At 39.6% G+C, this 21553-nt stretch overlaps 1 protein-coding gene across 15 annotated transcripts in view; it reads left to right on the top strand.

Moving 5' to 3' along the window:
- FMN1 (formin 1) overlaps positions 1 to 21553 on the top strand; it is a 467182-nt gene that overhangs the window by 349187 nt on the left and 96442 nt on the right. For all 15 annotated transcript variants that reach the window (XR_014814775.1, XM_084975416.1, XM_084975406.1 and 12 more), the window contains one exon: positions 14208 to 14300. Coding sequence is in view for 14 of the 15 variants with exons in the window: in XM_084975416.1 (XP_084831542.1) it covers positions 14208 to 14300 (93 nt within the window). In the remaining variant the exon portion in view is untranslated. The remainder of the gene's footprint in view (positions 1 to 14207; positions 14301 to 21553) is intronic.

Here is a 21553-nt window from a genome sequence, read left to right as displayed (position 1 = left end):
GGAGACTTAATCCTATGGAGTGAGGGTCAAAAAGAAACCCCAATGAGCTGAGATGAAAATGATGAGTAACCACTAACCAGGCCCTGGTTACTAGGGGATGGAGGAGAATATCATTGGCCACAAAACATGCTGATGATGGCAAGGAACTGACCATGTTTGAGGAACTGAGAGGAGGCCATGGTGGCCGGAGCACAGAGTGTGTTGGGGGAATGAAGTGAGGCTGGGGAGGCAGGCAGGAGGCACCAGCCCGTGGGGGCCTGACGAGGGCCAGTCTCTAAGAGTAATGGAGGCCACTGGTGGGTATAGGCAGGGGGTTGGTGTAATCAGATGTGTATTTCAAAAAGGTCACTTTGACTCCAAGGTGGAGGACAAATCAGAAGGAGGCAAAGGTGAATGTGGGAAGAACAGCTGAGAAGGTACCTCCACCGTATGGTGGAAGTGATGGATTCAAGAGCGCTTTTGGAGGTGAACCTATGGACCAGGCATGTAAGCTTCATAGTTAGAGTTTTGGAGATGGTTACTGAAATGTTTACCTGGGTGTTGTCTGGAGAGAGAGCATAGCATGAGAAGAACTGTTCACTCAAGCAGTGGCTGAGTCCAGAGACGGAGGCTGCAAAGGAGACAGAGCAGTTAGAGGTAGGAGGAAAGCCATAAATGAGCCAAGGGACACACTGTTTCAAGTAGGGAAAGTGGTTGAGAGTAGACTCTTCCTGAGCAGGAAACTACAGTGAACTTTTTTTAAGGACAGTGACAAGAGAGTGGTTTCACTGGTGACTGGAGGGTTTTTTTTTTTTTTTTCTGGCATCATAATGGGGGTGGGAGTAAAATTTCAGTGGGTCTAGGTTTAAGTGGTGAATGAGAAACAGAAAAAGAGTGAGTATGGGCATTTCTTAAAAGTTGGTTTGGCTGTGAAAGAGATTAGACTATTTATAATACAGTGATTTGTTGTTTACTGAAACATATAAATATTAGGGAAGTTAACTTGTTCAAGGAATGTGTGGGGTTGTTATTGCCTCGTTCTTGGAAATGAAAAGCGTAAAGCCATGTACAATATGTTATCTAGCTGAGCTTAGCCCTGTTTGAATATTTTAAATGTATAAAGAATATTTTGAATAGCGTTTTACTGCTCAGTATACAAAGTGCTTTTTCCTGTACAGTTCATTTAGTCCTCAAGAAATGTAGCAAGAGTCAGGAGTTCCCTTTGTGGCTCAGCGGGTTAAGGACCCCACGTTGTTTCCCTGAGGATGCGAGTTTGATCCCTGGCCTCATTCAGTGTTTTAAGGATCCGGCATTGCCACAAGCTGTGGGGTCACAGATGAGGCTCAGATCCGATGTTTTCATGGCTGTGACTGTGGTGTAGGCCTGTACCTCCAATTTGACCCCTGGCCTAGGAACTTCCACATGCCACAGGTGCAGCCATAATAAAGAAAAAAAAAATTCTTTTTAAAGAAACTAAGAGCCAGAGAGGTATTAAATAACTTCCCAAGCCAGTAAGAGCATGGAAAACTAAAAATGAATAAATATATCTTTAGATGGATAATATTTATTGGTACCTTCTGAAGACTAATGTGTTTAATTTCTCAAGTACCTTGTATTCCAAACTCATTTTTCACTTCAGATCCATGGTTTAGTAAACATTATAACTGTTATAATGACATAGCTGAACCTAGATTTGAAAATTCACTCAACCTTATGAAAGAAGCACAGATAGGACATTCTTCGCTTATCTGCTCATTACAGTTCCAGCCTAAGGCTTCGAATTTCTAATTAACTTTAAAAAAAACTTTTTTTTTTTTTGTCTTTGTGTGCAGTGTGGCTTTGATGTGGGACCTCAGTTCCCAGACCAGGGATAGAACCTGGGCCTCAGGAGTAAAAGCGCCGAATCCTAACCACTAGACCCCCAAGAACGCGCTCTAATTAGCTTTTTTTTAAAAGCAGCTTTATTGAGATACAAGTACATTCCGTATAATTCCCCTTTTTAAAGTATACAATTCAGTGATTTTTGTGATACAGAGTTGTGCAGCCATCACCACAGTCAATTTCAGAAAATGTTTCTTACTCCAAAAAGTAAGAAACATTTTCTTAGTCATCCCTCCCTAATCTCTATATCCCTCTTTCCCCCAGTCCCGGGCAACCATACTCTATTTTTTATCTTGTAGATTTGCCTATTCTGCACATGTCACATAAATGGAGTCACACAGCCTGTGTTCCTTTGTGACTGGCTTCTTTCACTTTGCAGAATGTTCTGATTGACTTTGGAGGCATAGACACAGTGCCTGTACAGATACAAAGTAGCACTAGTATGTGTAAGCTTATCTATGCCTCTACCTTATTCTTTATTTTTTTTTTAGGGTCTCACCCAAGGCATATGGAGGTTCACAGGGTAGGAGTCAAACAGAGCTACAGCTGCCAGCTAGCCTACACCACAGCCATGGCAACGCCAGATCCAAGGCGTGTCTGCATCCTACACCACAGCTCATGGCAATGCTGGATCCTTAAGCCACTGAGTGAGGCCAGGGATCGAACCCTCAACCTCATGGTTCCTAGTCGGATTTGTTTCCACTGCGCCACAGTGGGAACTCCGCCTCTACCTTATTCTGAGTTAACATTCAGAATACCAAACTTGTCAGGTACCAAGCACCTAAGGTTGTTGTTCTTACTTCTAGTGTCCAGTTGCTCATTCAAGTTTTTTGACTACTTTGGATACAGAGCTTTGCCTTTGGATGCATGGAGTCACTAGGAAGAGTAATTTGAACATGATAATTATATCAACTGAACACCCAAACAAAGGATTAAGAAAGAAAACACCTTTGATTACATATATGTTGCTCACCTAAGAGTTGTTAATGTACAGTTGTCTAATTTGAGCCTAGAAACTTGGGGTTGGCAAGACTGTTTAGCAGAAAAAGAGTCTAGCAGTTAGTTCCCTTTAAAATCTAATCTCCATAGAATTCTCTTTTAGAATAGATTTTCTGTTTGCCCCTCATTCAACCCTAGCCCCGGAATTTCTCTAACACCACTCACTACCGCAACATGCTAAGCCATGAATGTCCCCCATGTCTAGTGTCAGAGCTCAAGAACATGAAATAGGCACTATTTATTTCAAGTTTTGTCATTTGTTTTTGACTTAAGTAGCTGTTTAAAAAAAAATGAATATACAGAAAATAGCCACAAAATATCATTTTTATTTGTGCCAAACCTTTAACAAGCAAAATTTTAAAGCTCCTAATATTTTACTGATTTTACGTATGATTTTCCCCTCTGTAGAAGTCTCTGAATTGCAGCTAGCTGAAAGCTCATTTTATTTTACTATTTTAATGCAGTGGTTTTAATGTAGTCCCCTAACCATTTAGTTCAAGGCCAAAACCATGAAAAAAACAAAACAAAACAAAGCATTGTGTAGGTTCATTGTGCTAATACTGCTATTTTGATTCTGAATTTGTTATTAAATTTATTTTGATAAAAGTATGTTTTGGGGTAGAAAATTTAAGGGGTGTGTTTGTGTGTTGTTTGAAGTGAAAAGCACTAGGAAGAATGGAAGGACACTGTACTTTCCTGCTGTTACTAAAGAGAGGCCTTGAAGTGCAATATGAAAGGAAGTAATTCACATGTTTGCATGCAGTTCAAATTACTGGAAACAATGATTACTATGTGCCATTCCCATTAAGAAATTTTTGTGGGTGATCCATTGACTACAATGTCTGAGGGCAGAGATTTTGGTCTTTTTTCAGTGATGTCCTCAGTACTTGATACAGTTTGTGCCACATAGTTGGCATGCAGTGGATATTTGGTGAATTACTGTATTTGTTGAATGAATTTCTTTGAATAAACTCCTTAACCCAGCAGTCTATGTCCTCTGTAATCTAACCCTGACTTGTATCTCTCACATAAACAAACACTAGTGATGTAACACAAACATTTTCTTTAGTTTCTCAGTTCTTTTCTTATAACTTTCTCTTTATTGAAGTATAGGTGATATATAATATTATGTAAGTTTCAGGTCTACAGCATAGTGATTCACAAGTTTTAAAGGTTATATTCCATTTCTAGTTATTATAAAATATTGACTATATTCCCTGTGTTGTACTAGTATATATCCTGTGGCTTATTAATTTTATATGTAGTGGTTTGTACCTCTTAATTTCCTACCCCTGTCTTGCCCCCACCGCCTCCTCCTCTCCCTGCTGGTAACTATAGTTCTCTCTATCTGTCTCTTTTTTGTTATATTCACTAGTTAGTTTTATATTTTTAGATTCCATGTATAAATTATATCATACAGTATTTGTCTTTCTCTGACTTGTTTCACTTAGCATAATATTCTCTAAGTCCATCCATGTTGTTGCAAATGGCAAAATTTCAAATTTCATTTTTATGACTGTGTAGTATTATTCCATGGTGTGTATATACGTGTGTGTGTGTGTATATAAAACTTCATCTTTATCTATCCATCTGCTGATAGACACTTAGGCTGCTCCCATATTTTGGTTATTATAAATAATTCTATGAACATTGGGGTGCATGTATCTTATTGAATTAGTGGGGTTTTTTTGCAGGGGGGTAACTACCCAGGAGTGGAATTACTGGGTCATATGGTAGTTCTGTTTTTTTGAGGAACTGCTATATTGTTCTCCATAGTGACTGCACCAATTTACATTCCTGTCAACAATGTAGAAGGGTTCCCTTTTCTCCACATCCTCAGCAACATTTGTTATTTGTGGCTCTTTTGATGATAGCCATTCTGATAGGTGTTAGGTGATATCTCATTGTGGTTTTAATTTGCAGTTCTCTGATGATTAACAATGTTGAATATCTTTTCATGTACCTGTTGGACATATGTATATTTTCCTTGGAAAAATGTCTATGTAGCTCTTCTGGCCATTTTTTAAAAATTGAGTTGTTTGGTTTTTTGATGTTGTTGTATGAGCCTTTTATGTATTTTAGATATTAACCCTTTATTTATTGGTCATATCATTTGCAAATATTTTCTCTCATTCAGTGAGTTGTCTGTCAGTGGTTTCCTTTGCTGTGCAAAAGTTTTTAAGTTTAATTAGATCCCAGTTTGTTTGTTTTTTTCTTGCAATGCCTTTACTATAGGAGACAGATCCAAAAATATATATTGGTACAATTTATGTCAAAGAGTGTTCTGCCTATGTTTTCTTCTAGGAGTTTTATGATTTCCAGTCTTACATTTAGATCTTTAATCCATTTGAGGTTTTTTGTTTTATTTGTTTGTATATGGTGTTAGAAAGTGTCCTAATTTCATTCTTTTACATATAACTGTCCAGTTTTCCCAGCACCACACTTACTGAAGAGACTGTCCTTTCTCAACTGCATATTCTTTCCTTCTTTGTCATAAATTGATCATAAGTTCATAGGCTTATTTCTGGGCTCTCTGTTCTGTTCCATTGATATATGTGTCTGTTTTTGGGCCAGTACTATATATACTATTTTGATTACTGTAGATTTGCAGTATAATATGAAGTCAGAGAGCTGATTCCTCCAGCTCACTTCTTCTTTCTCAAAATTGTTTTGACTATTTGGGGCCTTTTTTTTGTTTTCATACACATTTTAAAATTATTTGCTTTCCAGTTCTGTGAAAAATGCCCTTGGTATTTTGATAGGGATTTTATTGAGTCTGTAGATTGCACTGGGTAGTGTGGTCATTTTAATGTTACTAATTCTTCAGTCCATGAACGCAAATACAATGTATCTTTCCATCTGTGTCATCTTCAGTTTCTTTAGTCAGTGTCTTACGTTTTTCTGAGTATAGGTCTTTCACCTCCTTATGTAGGTTCATTCCTGGGGATTTTATTCTTTTTGATATGATTGTAAGTGGATTTGTTTCTTTAATTTTTCTTTCTGACAGTTCATTGTTAGTATGTAGAAATGCAGTAGTTTTCTATATTTTTTGAAACTTTACAGAATTCATTGATGAGCTCTAGTAGTTTTCTGGTGGTGTCTTTAGCTTTTTCTATGTAGAGTATCATCTGTCATCTGCGAACAGTGACAGTTTTACTTCTTCCTTTCTAATGTTGATTCCTTTTATTTATTTTTCTTGTGTGATAGATGTGGCTAGGACTTCCAATACTATATTAAGTAAAAATATTGAGAGTGGTTATCCTTGTCTTTTTCCTGATCTTAGAGGAAATGCTTTCATCTTTTCACCATTGAGTATGATTAGTTGTAGACTTGTCACATATGGTTTTTATTAGGTTGTGGTATATTTCCTCTATGCCCACATTTTGGAGAATTTTTGTCATAAAAGAATGTTGAATTTCATCAAAAGTTTTTTCTGCATCATTGAAATAGCATGGTTTGTAATCTTCAGTTTGTTAGTGTGGTATATTTATCAATTTACAAATATTTAAAAATCCTTACCCTGGGGTTAAATCCCACATGATCATGGTGAATGATCCTTTTGATGTATTGTTGGATTCGGTTTGCTAATATTTTGTCAAAGATTTTTGCATATTATCTTCATCAATGATATTGGCCTGTAATTTCCTTTTTTGTGTGGTATCTTTGTTGGTTTCAATATCAGAGTGATGCTGACTTTGTAGAATTAGTTTGGAAGCATTCTTTCTTCTGAATTTGTTGGGAATAGTTAGAGAAGGATAGGTGTTAGCTCTTTTCTGAGTGGTAGAATTATCTGTGAGGCTGTCTGGTCCTGGACATTTGTTGGGAATGTTTTTATTACTTTCATTACTAGTAATTGGTCTGTTCATATTTTCTATTTCTTCCTGTTTCATTCTTGGGGTAGTACATTTCAACCATTTGTTTTCTAGGCTATCCATTTTATTAGCATGTATTGTTTGTAGTCTCTCAGTTCCTTATGTTGCTTCAACAATCCTCCACAGTGGTCCTTTGAGCATGGAGCTCAGGGAAAGGACAGAGATCTTATAAAACTGAAGAAAAGGTCAAATTGGCACAGAACCATGGTGAGAATTAGGTAAAGAGGCGAAAAGAATCCCAGATTTAAAAAGCATAGTCTAGGTAAATCTTTCTTTTTCTCTAAAAATGAATTCTGGGAGTTGCCTGGTGGCTCAGCAGGTTAAGGATGCAGTGTTGTCACTGTTGTGGCTTGGATCACTGCTGAGGTGTAGGCTCAGTCCCTGGGCTAGGAACTTCCTCATGCCACAGGCATGGCCTAAATAAATAAATATGTATTCTGACTTCATTACTAAGCCTATAGATCCTTCAACTCATACAGAAAAAGACATGAACCATATTTTTTCTTTAAAATTGCTGTGTATGTTTGATCTGTTAAAATGATTAGATTTTGATAAATTATACCGGGGCCTTGCCCCTCCATATCCTTCTAACCTATCCATACTTTTTACATGACTCAGTAAACTTTATTCCTTGTTCTTAGGGATGAAAACCAAAAACAACCAACCAACCAACCAAGCAAACAAAAATAATCACCTATGACTTTACTACTCTAGTATCTGAAATCTTAAACCATTCAAAGCTTTATCTTTTCTTTCTCTGAAATACTTCAAAGCACTTAACCTATTTTTAAAAAAATTTTTATTGAGGTTTAGTCGATGTACAGTATTGTGTAAGTTTCAGTTATACAACATAGTGATCCACAATTTTTAAAGATTATACTCCATTTATAGTTATTATGAAGTATTGGCTATATTTTATATGCTTTATTTTATATTTTAAATGCTTCATAAGCACCTAACCTTTAAAGGAGCATACACTGAATTTAGTATCAATTATTTTAGTACGCATTGGTTTTCAGTATTTCATCTCACAATGATCGCTTATTAGTAACTACCTACAGAATTAATATATACTTTAATTCTGTCAAATTTAATAGAAAAAGAAGTGTGAGAGGAAGAACCTGGGTTATTTTAGCTTTTAACGTAGAACTGCTGGCACAGCCTGTGTCTGAGACAACCTTGGTGGTCTAGCAATATTGTATAAGCATCTTCTGGTTGGACAATAAATGACATTGGGGATTTGTCAGTGACCTCTCTCCTTTATGCAATGCCAGTCTCCAGTGTCATCATTAATTAGTCTACAGGTCTCCTGTTGTCTGCTACTGTGCATCCTGGATAAGCCAAGTTAATAAGTTGAAGAGGGCAAGCTGCCTTGCCGTCAAATGTCTGACTCTGCTGAGTCAGTCAGAGATCAGACCTCGCTTTGATTGTGCAGAGTTTAATTCTAACAGGGCACATGGGAGGCTGGGCCCATTGGGGTGCAGAGGGGACCCTGGGGCACAGCAGGGGAGCTGCTCTCCTTTGCAATGGCTTCATTGTTTCTTATTCAAAACCGTGAGGCTCGGAGACCTGGAGGCCCAGGGCACTTGCTTCACATTTTGCCTCATCTTTTCCCCAAGGAGTTACTTCCAGGAGTTCTCATGGTAGGAGGTGGAACGTCAGCAAGGGAACAAAAATCATCATCTCTTTGTTCCAAACCGGAGATTTGCCCTGGGGTATATTTTCATAAACATAGAGTAGAGAATTTGTAGCACCTAATCCTGAGCTATGACTCTCTTGCCATTCTGGCTGTGACATATTTCCCAACCCATTTTACAAAGTCATAAAAGTGACAAATGATATATACGTGGCCACTTGCTAGGGCCAGGCATTCTGCAAACCACTTTATATGCCTTATCTCACTTAGTTCTCATATCTTTCCTGGGAGGAACAGGGCCCCCATTTTGCAGATGGAAAAAGCCACAGCCCACCTACACTCAGGGTGGACTTGATCCAAGCACAAGGCCATTACCATACCATGACATGGCCTCATAAAATCTGAGCAGTTTGATGGGCCCCATGGGCTCTGATCAGCACAGCCAGGAGAAAGAGAGAGCCAGAGTGATCAACCCTTTTAATTCAGGAGGAGGTGGAGGTTTTGCTTATGTCACTGGGAAAAGAAGCTCTGCCCTAGGCTTTGCTTTGGCTCCAGAGAAGTAACCTGGAAGAAATTGGTGTCATGGCTTCAATTATATCCTCTTACCAAAATGCAGGTGTGCCTCATCATATATTATTTGTGTTTGTGAAACATAGTCTTCTATCAATGGAATTGAATTGTTGGAATTTGATTGTAGGAGAGGGCTAGTTAAAGGATTTAAAAACCTCTTGCAGTTTATATTGTGAGAATAAATATGGTTTCCTGTGTTTTCAGAATCATAGCAGGATAGCGTAAGAGAAGTTTATGTGGTCATGAAAAGTTCATTGAAAAAATGTTGATTCCTGAAAGCGGACCTCTTCCAAAGTGTGTCTAACTGATCTCTTCTCGGCCCACTCTGGGAACTACTCAGTCAGGAGAATGATCTTTGTACTTTCTTGGGCCTTACAGCATAAACTGGTGGATGTTGGGGAGGGGTCTTGAAAATACACTGGGTCCTTTCAAGACAGCTTGGGACAGTCACAGTGTTTGCAGAATGAAGAGACTGGTACTTCTTGATGTACCTTCTCCTGGGAAGGAAGGAAGAGTAAAGAGGGATGAGGAGTTCATACTGTGCTCTTGAAGAGCCCGCTCTGAGTCGAGGTCAACATTGCTCATTTTTTTTCACTTTCCTCCCCCTAAGAATCTAGTTGAAAGGAGGAGATCTGATGCTTTGACCAGATAGGCAAGGAGGTCTCTGTATAAGTTTTCGAATGACTAAATGAAACCTGCCCCATGACTTTGCAGGGATTAATAGAATTACACAAAGAAGTATGATTAAAGGTATAACGTAAATGCTCTCTGGAAGATAGATGTTTGAAGGATACAAAAACTTTGGATTAGAAAGGTTTTATGGGGATACCAGCATCTCAGAGAATCTCTTTTAGGATGAGCAGGGCTTTGTCAAATGCAGTAAAAATATGTCTGGGATCAGAGAAGAATAGGTAGAGAACCACCAGAATGAAGGTGTGGGCCTGGGAACGGGAATGTTGGTTGATGTATTTTGGAGACATTTCACAATTTTGGTTTTGTTGGTCAAATATATGCAGGAAATAGAGCTCAAAGGTAGAATGGTCCCATCATGGGAAAGGCCTGTGAGTTTGCATTTAGTTGAACTAGCAACAAGAACACATTAATAGTTTCATCTTTTTTTGGTACCTTTCCCTCTTTGTTTTCAGTTGATGATCTTGCCTTATAATTCACAGAAATCATAGAAAACAAGTTTCAAAGTTAACTTTTTTTTTCTTTTTAGGGATTCACGCACAGCATGTGGAGGTTCCCAGGCTAGGGGTCCAATAGGAGCTGCAGCTGCCAGCCTACACCACAGCCACATAAATGTAGGATTCAAGCCACGTCTGCTACTGACACCACAGCGCATGGCAATGCCAGATCCTTAACCCATTGAGCGAGGCTGGGGATCAAACCAGAAACCTCATGGATACTAGTCAGATTCGTTTCTGCTGAGCCACGACAGAAACTCCTCAAAGTTAGGAGTTTTTTGTGTGTGTGTTTTTAAATTTTTTTATTTTTTTGTTATTATTTTTTTAATAGTTATTTCCCCAATACAATTTTTTTTCCTACTGTACAGCATGGCCACCCAGTTACACATACATATACACATTCTATTTTCTCTATTAAGTGACTAGACATAGTTCCTAGTGCTACACAGCAGGATCTCATTGCTAATCCATATCAAAGGCAATAGTTTGTATCTATTAACCCCAAGCTCCCCAACCACCCCACTCCATCTCCCTCCCCCTTGGCAACCACAAGCCTGTTCTCCAAGTCCATGATTTTCTTTTCTGTGGAAAGGTTCGTTTGTGCTGTGTATTAGATTCCATATGGTATTTGTCTTTCTTTTTCTGACTTACTTCACTTAGTATGAGAGTCTCTAGTGCCATCTGTGTCGCTGCAAATGGCATTATTTGGTTCTTTTTTTTTTTTTTTTTTCCCACTGTACAGCAAAGGGGGTCAGGTTATCCTATTTGGTTCTTTTTTATGGCTGAGTAGTATTCCATTGTGTATATATACACCACATCTTCCTAATCCAATCATCTGTCGATGGACATTTAGGTTGTTTCCATGTCTTGGCTATTGTGAATAGAGCTGCAATGAACATGCGGGTGCATGTGTCTTTTTTAAAGAAAGTTTTGTCCGGATTTATGCCCAAGAGTGGAATTGCTGGGTCATATGGTAGTTCTATGTATAGTTTTCTAAGGTATCGCCATACTGTTCTCCACAGTGGTTGTACCAGCTAACATTCCCACCAGCAGTGCAGGAGGGTTCCCTTTTCTCCATACCCCCTCCAGCATTTGTTATTTGTGGACTTATTAATGATGGCCATTCTGACTGGTGTGAGGTGATATCTCATGGTAGTTCTGATTTGCATTTCTCTAATAATCAGGGATGTTGAGCATTTTTTCATGTGCTTGTTGACCATCTGTACATCTTCCTTGGAAAAATGTCTATTTGGGTCTTCTGCCCATTTTTCCATGGGGTTGTTGGCTTTTTTGCTGTTGAGTTGTGTAAGTTGCTTGTATATTCTAGAGATTAAGCCCTTGTGGGTTGCATCATTTAGAACTATTTTCTCCCATTCTGTAAGTTGTCTTTTTAGTTTTCTTTTTGGTTTCCTTTGCTATGCAAAAGCTTGTCAGTTTGATTAGGTCGCATTGGTTTATTTTTGCTCTTTTTTCTGTTGCTTTGGGAGACTGACCTGAGAAAATATTCATAAGGTTGATGTCAGAGAATGTTTTGCCTCTGTTCTCTTCCAGGAGTTTGGTGGTATCTTGTTTTATATTCAAGTTAAGTTTTGATCTCCTCTCCCTTAGAACAAGAAGACATTATGTTCCACCCTTCCCTGTCTCAGTCAATGGCACTTCCAGCCACACATCGCTCACTCCCCCTCTCCCTCAAACTTTAAGCAACTGAGTCAGCAAGACCTATTTTTTCTACCATTGGAACATATTCCAGCTCCCTCTCCTCCATCCCTCTCCTCTTTCTCTGTCATCTCTCTAGCCCAAAGCCACTATCTTGAGAAAAGGATAGTGGTGGTAAGGAGGTACTTAGCATTTGGCCACAGGCCCGTCTACTAGGAAAGAGGTAAACTCTAGTAATAATAGAAAAAAATGTGAAATAGCCATTGCAGAGAGGACAACTACACTGACAAGGTAGGGAGCTAAGGGGCGTTTTGAAAGGATGGTTTGAGTGGTTTTAAGGAATTTGTCCCAAGGAAGACAGATCATTTAAAAAACAGAAAGGATTGTGATAGAACATGGTGGAAGACAATATGAGAAAAGGAGTTTATATAGATGTATATGTATGACTGGGTCACTTTGTAGTACGGTGGATATTGACAGAACATTGTAAATCAACCATAATAAACATTTCTTTTTAAAAAAATAAAAAACAGAAAGGAGGAGTTCCTGTTGTGATTCATTGGGTTAAGAACCCAACATGATGTCCATGAGGATGTGGGTTTGATCCCTGGCTTCACTCAGTGTTAAGGATCGGATGTTGCCATGAGTTGCAGTGTATGTAGGTTGCAGATGCAGCTTAGATCCTGAGTAACTGTGGCTGTGGTGTAGGCTGGCAGCTACAGCTTGGGAACTTCCATATGCTGCAGGTGTGACTGTAAAAAGAAAAAGAGAGAGAGCAGGAAGGAGTTTTTGCATCCCAGCGGGCAGGGTTTCCTAAGTAACACTGGAATTGTTATCAGAATTATTAATCACAGATACTCAAAACAAACTCTATTAAAAACTTTTGGAAAGTAACAGTGTCGATAGGAAGAGCCTGAACTTAGACCCTTGTGTCCTGTGATCTGATCCCAGACAGGCATCCCATTAGCTGATTCTGAGCCTGTGGCTGATCCTGACAGAGTTCCCAGAGTTCCCTCACATCATACTTTCTTCTCAGCACAATCTGATGGTCTCCCAGTGTTGTCTAGGATTTCAGCACTCGGGCTGGCAGTATTGTAAAGAGAAAGTGTCAGTTAACCTCTTTTGAGGGACCCTTGAGTGAACTCTCTTGCCTATTATGCTTCAGTGCTGACGTGCTTGTGGATTGCCTACATAGTAAACATTCTGGGATGCTAGTTTTGAAAACGCTAAGTTCTTGTATACAAACTTCCCAACATAAATAAAGACACCCTTTCTAACTGTCATCTTCCAAAATGCCTTACCTTTGTGCTTCCATAAATTCCTCCAAGAATATATCTTTCTCTGGCTTTTGAACCAGGTGGCATGAATTCTGTCTAGTGAAAATCCAATGCTTTAATATATTCTTTTGGACAAGGACATGTCAGTGATTTGTGGCCATGATTGACAGACAAACATGATCGTGACAGCTCTAGCTTGGGAGAAGTGAAGCCTTCTTTTCCTCAGTGCACTTCTGACACTGGCACAAACATAGAGAAACCTAGGCGGAATGCCTCTTGCCTGGATTAACTGCCTTTGTGATGTGGAACTATGGGTTATTGTGGTTTCCATATCACCAAGTCACAGCTATCTAATTTGAGGGGCCTTGATGATCAAAAAGGCAACCTAATGTAAATTCCGGATACCCTGTCTAAAGGAAATCACATGTAAAATGGTTTCACATGTATCGGTGGAATATTAATGGGAAGGGCAGATGAATGGGAATGCAAAGCACTTAGGTCCTCCCGAACCTGGGGTTAGTTCACATGCTGGGATGTGGTTGTCCCCTTGAGGAAGTGCCAATTTGGTGATTCTAGGCCTGGGAATTTCTGCAAAATCCACCTTATTTTATTTTATTTTATTTGGCCGTGTTCACAGCACATGGAAGTTCCTGTGCCAGGGATCAAACTTGAGCTGTAGCAGTGACAGGAGCCACAGCAGTGACAACCCCAGATCCTTAACTGCTAGGCCACCGAGGAAAAAAATCTGCAAAATCTGTCCTAAGCTCTACTTCGGCAGTATGAATCCGAAGAGGGTCTGAGCTCTTAATTCTCTAAGACTAGTCCTTAAGTCATTTTTGCCTTTATTTTCGAGAGAGAAACCAAAAGCAGAGTACCTCACCTGTCCCAAGTCAGAGGCTTTGCTATGTCTCTTAAAAAAAAAAAAAAAGAAAGAAAAAGTTGAAGGTGATGCCGTTCGCTGTTCCTGAAGAAAGATGTAGAGTGAGATGTAGATGCTCATTATTTTGGTTGATGTGTTTTTGCTTTCTCCCCTGTAACTTGGATAAACAGTGATCGATACGGATTTTGCAGTCTTAATGCCCTAGAGCAGAGCACAAGCTCAGCAGATTCGTGTTCCTGAGGAAATCTAACTGCCACCTTCTCTTCACAGCAAGTGAGAAACAGATGGTGGTGGTGTGTAAGGAGTCGCCTAAGGAATATCTGCAGCCGTTCAAGGACCGACTGGAAGAGTTCTTTCAGAAAGGTAGGAGCTGTGCCAGCTGCACATGCAGGACACTCCAAAGCATCCTTTCCCCATCTTTCTCTGAGGCCCAACTGCCCCATGTATCTCACCAGAGCCCCGGCAGCTCCCACAAGCCCATTAGACCACCTTCCCAGGGTGGATCGGTGCCCAGCATGGATCCATGTCCTGCAACCTTTCTACCGCCTTTCAAATCTGCTAGGAAAAGTTAAATCCTTGAACACCACTCCTGTTTTGTAAGCTTTGCTAGGGAAGGCTTTTTTTGTTTCTTCATGGATCCTGGGAGCCTCCTTAGTACATGTTAACTGACATACAGGTGAGGCTGGTGCACTTGTACAGGCGGATGGTTGGTTATCTCCTTGGTTTTACAAGCTCGGCAACCTGGAAATGTGTCTTGTAGTTTTCATTTGTCTACGGAAAGGAAAATTGGGGCCAGGTGCATGTCATACATCCAATCACTTGGCACCCATCATCAGCCCTTCGGGCTTTAGCAGCTGGAAGTGATATGCATGAGACCTGGTTCTTAAAAATCTTACCAAATTATGTTCCTCCCTCTATGGTCTTGGCAGGAGTTGGGAACTTTTGTTAATCACTGGTAGTGAACGTGTAAGTTTAATGCCTTTTGGACATTTCCTATTCTGACTTATCAGATTCAACCTAGCTTGTGAAATGAAAATAAGTGTGGGACACAGTTTCCAGTTAAGTTATGGGAACATAATGTACAGGATGGTGACTGTAGTTAGTAATACTGTATTGTGTGTTTGAAAGTTGCTGAGAGTAGATCTTAAAAGTTCTCATCGCAAGGAAAAAAATGTAACTACACATAATGAGGGATGTTGACAAAGTGTGATGATCATTTCATGATGTATACATATATTGAATCATTATGTTGTACACCTGAAACTAATATAAGGTTATATATCAATTATATCTCAATAAGGCAAAAAGAGTATGGGGCAGTTAGAGGGGGTTATTGTTTTTGCTAGAAAGCCGGAGGAAATGCATGAAGGAACCTTTAGGAGTATATCAACATGCTGTTTCTATTTATTAATAAGGCCACATGATACCACACCATCAATAGAAGACCATTAAGCAGGGTAAATCCATAAGGTATGGCTAAACTACCTTGGGGATTGGCCGGGAAATTCTCAGTCCATGAGTCAGAGAAACTTCATTCCAGGAGTTCCCACGTGGCACAACAGGTTGGGGGATCCACTGTTGTTGGTGCAGCAGCTCAGGTTGCTGCTATAGCACAGGTTTGATCCCCAGTCCGGAAATTTCCACATGCTGCAATTGCCGCCTAATAACAATGGTAATAATAATAATAATAATAATAATAATAGGAATAAATGTGTTCTAATGAAGGGTATGGGGGAAAGTTCACGTTTAAAATACAAACTTCATCCCAGCTGCTCCCCTGGTGCAGAGATCCCAGTTGAAGCTCATTTGTGTTGAAGCAGAGGTCGGGGCAGGGGAATCTGTCTTGGCCACAGCTGAACCTTATATACAATGCAAGTAATGCCATCAGGCCAGGAATCATTTTGAGAGCAGACAGTGATATCAGCTCTTACAGGTTATGTGACTAAAATTAGGTGGGTTTTATATGTGACTTTTTAAAGTAGATGCAGTGCTTTATGAATATATCATATAAATATAACCTAGCATGGCCTAAAGAAGAGCATGAAATATTTCTCTTCACGGACCCCCAATTAATTTCTGCTTTTGACGTATGTATAAAGAACTCGAAATGAGACTCATGTGTACTGAGATTCCATTGCTCTTTTTAATTGCCATTACTCTGTAATTTAGAAAATCCTGCAGTTTGTATATCTGGGTATTATTTGCCTGTATACTGTAAGGGCCTTAGAATCCTTTGTCTTCAAACCAGCTAACATTTTTAGAAACTTATACCGTGAATTGTAATCTTTTTGTTGATAAAAGATAAGTATGAAAAGATGTAGAACACTGAAATATTTGATGCCTTTTGAAAAAGGAATTTGCACATCACTCTTTGGGATTCTGTTTTAGCTTCTTCTCTACAAATTTTCCTAAGAAACTTTTGATCTGTTCTGAGAGAGGTAACTGAGTTGATGCAAACTGCGGCTTATGTCAGGAAGGCAAGGATGTGGCCACAATAAGCTGTTCTTAAAAAGCCCCGGAACAGTGGTTCTCAGCCCCGGCTGCATACTAGGATCACCTGGGGGAGATTTTAGAAATGCCAACACCCAGGCCAAACTCCAGACCTACCACCAGCATCTCTGAGAGTGGGACCAGGCATCAGCGTTTTTCTTTACTCCCCAGGTGATTCCACTGTGCAGCCCAATTGAGAACTATTACTGTCAAGCCTAGTACCTTTTAATGTGTTCAAAGATGTTTCTTCAGAGCTTTCCTAGGCCCTGTGATAGGCACTAGGAATCCTAAGATGAATCAGATATTCTTTGTCCCTCTCCCAAGGACTGTCTTACTGGAGAAAGGTCTATCACTGAGTATAGGAGTTACCTCTCCTTTAACGAACAGAGTGAAAGGAAGATGGGAAGAACATAGAAATAACCTCAAATGATGGTTATAACAACTTTAGCTAAAATGAGACGCAAAAAGAATTTGAAGAAAAATTACCATTGGTGAATGGTGAAAAGAGCCCCTGTTGAAATACCTGTTCCTGTTGACTCATTACTTAACTGAGTTGGTCAGAGAACAGTCCAGAATGGTGGGCCCTGGCCGTGTGCATTTGCCGGGCAATTGAACTGCAGCCAGTCCAAACTGAGAGCTGCTGCATGAATCAAACACACGCCAGATTTTGAAGACAGTACCAAAGAACATGCAAAACATTTCATTTCTGCTTTTTTTAGATCTGTCACATAGTAAAATAACACATTTAATCTCATGGGTTAAAGGAATAAAATATTAATTGACCGGTTTCTTTTCACTTTTAAGCATGGCTACTTTAAAATTATATATGTGGCTTGCATTCTGTCTCTCCTGGACAGGGCTGTCTGGAAGCATGATCCCTTGGCCTTTCCCATCTCATTCCTTCACCCTCTTCTTCATATTCTTGCTTTACCTTTGCAGCTTGAGTCCTGGGTGACTGGGACACAGTATCACAAGCTAGCCCCTCCCCGCTTTTGCCCTGGATCTGGCCATGGTTCAGCTCTCAGGTAGGGATGCTTAACTGAAGTAGATGATAGCATCCTAGTCCATCAGGCTGCTTCTCTGTGGTTCAAGGGATGGGGCCTTGCCAAGGTGCAGTCTGTACAAATGAAATATCTCTTGGCTACTCTACAGCTCCAAGTAGAAGTTTTTTTAAAATTTTTATTTATTTTTATTTTTTATGGAGATGGTTCTCTGATTCATAGAAAAGGTAGGACTTCCCATCTACTATAAATATGCATTGTCCACCCTGGATAATTGAGTTTTTATGGCAGTTATCATAAATTTAAGTACCATCTCTGATGCCACTCATCATAGGGAATACTGTTATTCCAAGTACTACTAAAAAAGAAAAAATGCTATCAATTAAACTATGACATTTAATTGGTACCCCAGTATCAGAGATGCTAAAATAGGAAAAATCCCATCAGTCTTGAAATTGATGTAATATGGTACTATAATTAGGCATATAGGAGCAGGGAGGAGGAATGACTAACACTTCCAGGTAGGTCTGGGAAAACATTGGAAATGTTTTTGTTCATATTTGAAACAAAACAAAACAAAGAAAAAAACACAGATTTGATGATAATGACAACAGTGACAAGGATTGCTAGCATTTGGTGGTTGCTTCTCTGTGCCAGGCACCGTGGGGAGCAAATCATTTTGCTTAGTCTCCATGACAACCCTCTAAACACTGTGATCACCCTGTTGTACAGATGAGTAAACTGAAGAGTAGGAATTTTCAGCAGACAAGTTCTGAAGGAGATTTTAGGCAGAGGAAAACCCTGCAGATCTCAGGATGAAAGACATGATGTGTTTAGGAAAAGGCAAGAGACTTGGTGTGGCTGTTTCAGAGGGCATATGGGAGGAACACCAGGCGCAAAAGGAGAAGAGAGTCACCATATGACTTGGTAAGGAATCTGAACTTAGTTTTCCAGGGAACAGAAAGCCTTTGAAAACTAGTATGTTTGGGAGAGACACAGTCATCTTGGGTTTGTTTGTTGTGATGTTGGTGCACTGGGGTCATTTTCCTTTTTATAGTTATTAAGAAATATGTTATAAACAAAAGCACTTTATAAAGAGGAGTTGGAGTCTTCTACAGCACTCTTCAGGCATGTGGTGGTAGGAACTTGAGCAAAAGCATTCTCAGTGAAAATAAGAAAGGGACATAGTGATACAGCTTTTAGGGGTTACAGGACTAGATAACCCATGGGAAGCACAAAAAACGAGAAAAGAATAACTTTCCCTTTTTCTTGCTCAAATAGCTGGCTGGATCCTGCTGTGGAGGATCCATTTGGGATGGAATCCAATGATGTAAACTGGGACATGTTGATTTAATAGACCTTTGAGACATGCAGGTAGAATCTTGGGCCAACGGGAGAGTACTGGGTAAGACTTAAGAGAGTGGCAGCATAAGTCATAAGAATGCAGGAGAGACCCTGAAGAAAGAGTGAGGATGAGAAGTTCCTGAAATATCAGGGTATTTCAGCACGGGATATCATATAATAACCATAATTGAGAAAAGATACTTCCGGACTTCCATCTTATTTGAGTGTTTGGCAGGAAAGCCAGTTTGCTATTAGTGGGTCTAGCCTCATAAAGTCTTAAGCAATTGCATTCTTTACCCCTGAGAAGTCACACACATGCATTGTGACTCAGTTGATTCATGGTTAAGCTGATTTTCATATGAGCTGCAGTTCCGTCCTTCTAACCATCACGATGATCTCATTTTCTTTCATAAATCATATCCTGTTGCTATACTCAAGTGGGGATAATGTGTCTGTCCTGCTGCCTTTCTCAGAATGCCCTGAAATAGTATTATTTGCCAAAACTCTGGGTACCTGCTCTTAATAAATTTCACTTCCTGCATGATCTCGAAAGTGATTTTAATGGCATCCCTTCTCAGAGTTGCAATCTCCCTGGTATCCGAGCCCTTTTCCTTACGTGGTTTTTCTTTTCCACAGTAGACTCTTATGGAGTCCAGTTTACAGCTCCATTCAGAGTGACCCTGTGCAGGCATTATTGGAGCTCATGTTTTCCCACCCTCAGATCAAAGATGGTCATAATGATACAGCCTTCAAAAATGTGATGCTCACAGTAAAAGTTCCCATAAACATGGCAGGGATCCCGTAATTGAAAGAATGCGCAGAACAACTGATTAGATCCCAGGTAGAGATCTTTAGGGTGGTCTTTTCAAGCTGTTAAATTGGTCATTTGTATTTATAGCTTTGGCAGGGAGGGCTCGAACCTAACGGGTGCTAACACCAGCACTCTCCCACCCTTGGCCTTAGCTCATTTTCCATTAGTTTTACCTGGCATCCATGAGTGGCCCCAAATCAAAGTATATCTGAATGAGCCTAGTTTATCCAACTATCTTCTAAGGTTCTTTGACCAGCTGAGATTAAAGATGCTCTTAACATCAAGAAACTGTTTTCTAGTGTTTTGTTTTTTAAGAGTAGCTAAATTTACAAAGTTTAAAAAATAAACAAGCCGGTAACTCTAATTTTGCATACTGAATGCAGAAAGAATTATCTGTGCAGCTGCAGATCCCAGGATGGCTGGAACTATATCAATCTGTTCCTGTTCATTTTCACATCCCAACATAATATAGGCTTAGCCTGGCCCATAACAGGTGTTAATAATTATTTTTTGAATTAATGAACAAAGAACCTGAGTCTTGTGCCAGCAGGCTTTTTTATCTCCCTACATGGGTTTCTTGTTTAAATCCTTTTAGTATTGGGGAGTTCCCATCGTGGCTCAGTGGGTTAAGAACCTGACATGGTATCTATGAGGATGTGGGTTCAGTCCCAGGCCTTGCTTAGTAGGTTAAGGATCTGGTGTTGCCACAAGCTTCGGCATAGGTCACATATGCAGCTCAGATCCAGCACCGAGCTATGGCTGTGGTGTAGGCCAGCAGCTGTAGCTTCAATTCGACCCCTAGCCCTGGAATTTCCATATGCCAAAAGTGCGACCTTAAAAAGAAAAGTTAAAAAATAAACACGTAAATAAATCTTTTTGGTATTGGTAAATCATGCCAGAATCCAGTAAGATGCATTTTTGGTCTTACCAGATGCATGCCTGTCGTCAGGTGTGCTGATGCATATAATCCATTCTTAATAAATACTTGGCTCAGATTAGATTGATATTTGAACCTCTATAAACTGTAGAATAAGAGCAGGTTATTAGGTAATCTCTTTACTTCTACCCCCAGAATATAGAAAGAAAACCATCTGAGTCATCGTACTTAAGCATTCAGGTTACAGAGGTCAGGAAATCTCATTGATCCTGGACAGTGTGACCTGTGAAAGGAAATAATTGTTACATTCTTTACAGAGCCTGTGGAAGGAAAAGCTATGTCTGGGGGGAACACATGCTCTACATAGGCCAAAATGGGAGCTGTGTATATATCACTCCTCAACAACGAAAAGCAAAATGATCCCAACACACATGGGTTCTTGTGTATATCACTATTTAGGGTAGTGTGTGTATCACTACTCAAAAAAGTTCTGGCAGGAAGGGCTCCACATAACATCAAATGGCCAAGATTTAAGATAATCTGTTGTGATTTCCAGATCACTGAAAAAAGACCAACATCCACCAGAAAAAAAAAAAAAAAAAAAAAAAAGGCAAGTAATAGGAACTGTGACAGAAACTGCTCTTTAAACATATGGAAAGGTAACCCTCTCAAAATGGGGAAATGCAAAATAAATTCCATTGAAATTCCATTTTTTTATCTCCAAGATGAGCAAAATTACAAAAGTTCGAAAACAGACTGTCAGCAATGCAGCAGGGTAGACTTCACTCTTATATGTTGCTTTAAAAAGCATAAATTGTTACAGTCTGTGTGGAGGTCACTTTAGCAGGGTCTGTTAAAGTTACAGATGCATATTCCTTTTGTCTGGGCAATTCTACTTCTACATGCCTGCCCTCAGATGTGCTCACACATGCGAAGTGATTTATATGCCATGTTATGTATTGTGATGTTGTTTATAACAGTGAAAGATTGAAGACAACCCAAGTGACCATCGGTGACAGCATTATCCAACTATGGTATGTCTATACAATGGAATACTGTCTGTTTAAAAAAAAAAAATGATGAAAGGCTTTAA

Source organism: Sus scrofa, chromosome 1 (genome assembly GCF_054392235.1).
Source record: "Sus scrofa isolate SSC_HxYL_T2T_F1_AM1 chromosome 1, Sscrofa_HxYL_maternal_Yorkshire_Landrace_v2.0, whole genome shotgun sequence".
Classification (NCBI taxonomy): Eukaryota; Metazoa; Chordata; class Mammalia; order Artiodactyla; family Suidae; genus Sus; species Sus scrofa.
Note: the sequence above shows the minus strand (reverse complement) of the source record. Positions and strands in the feature narration are given on the sequence as shown.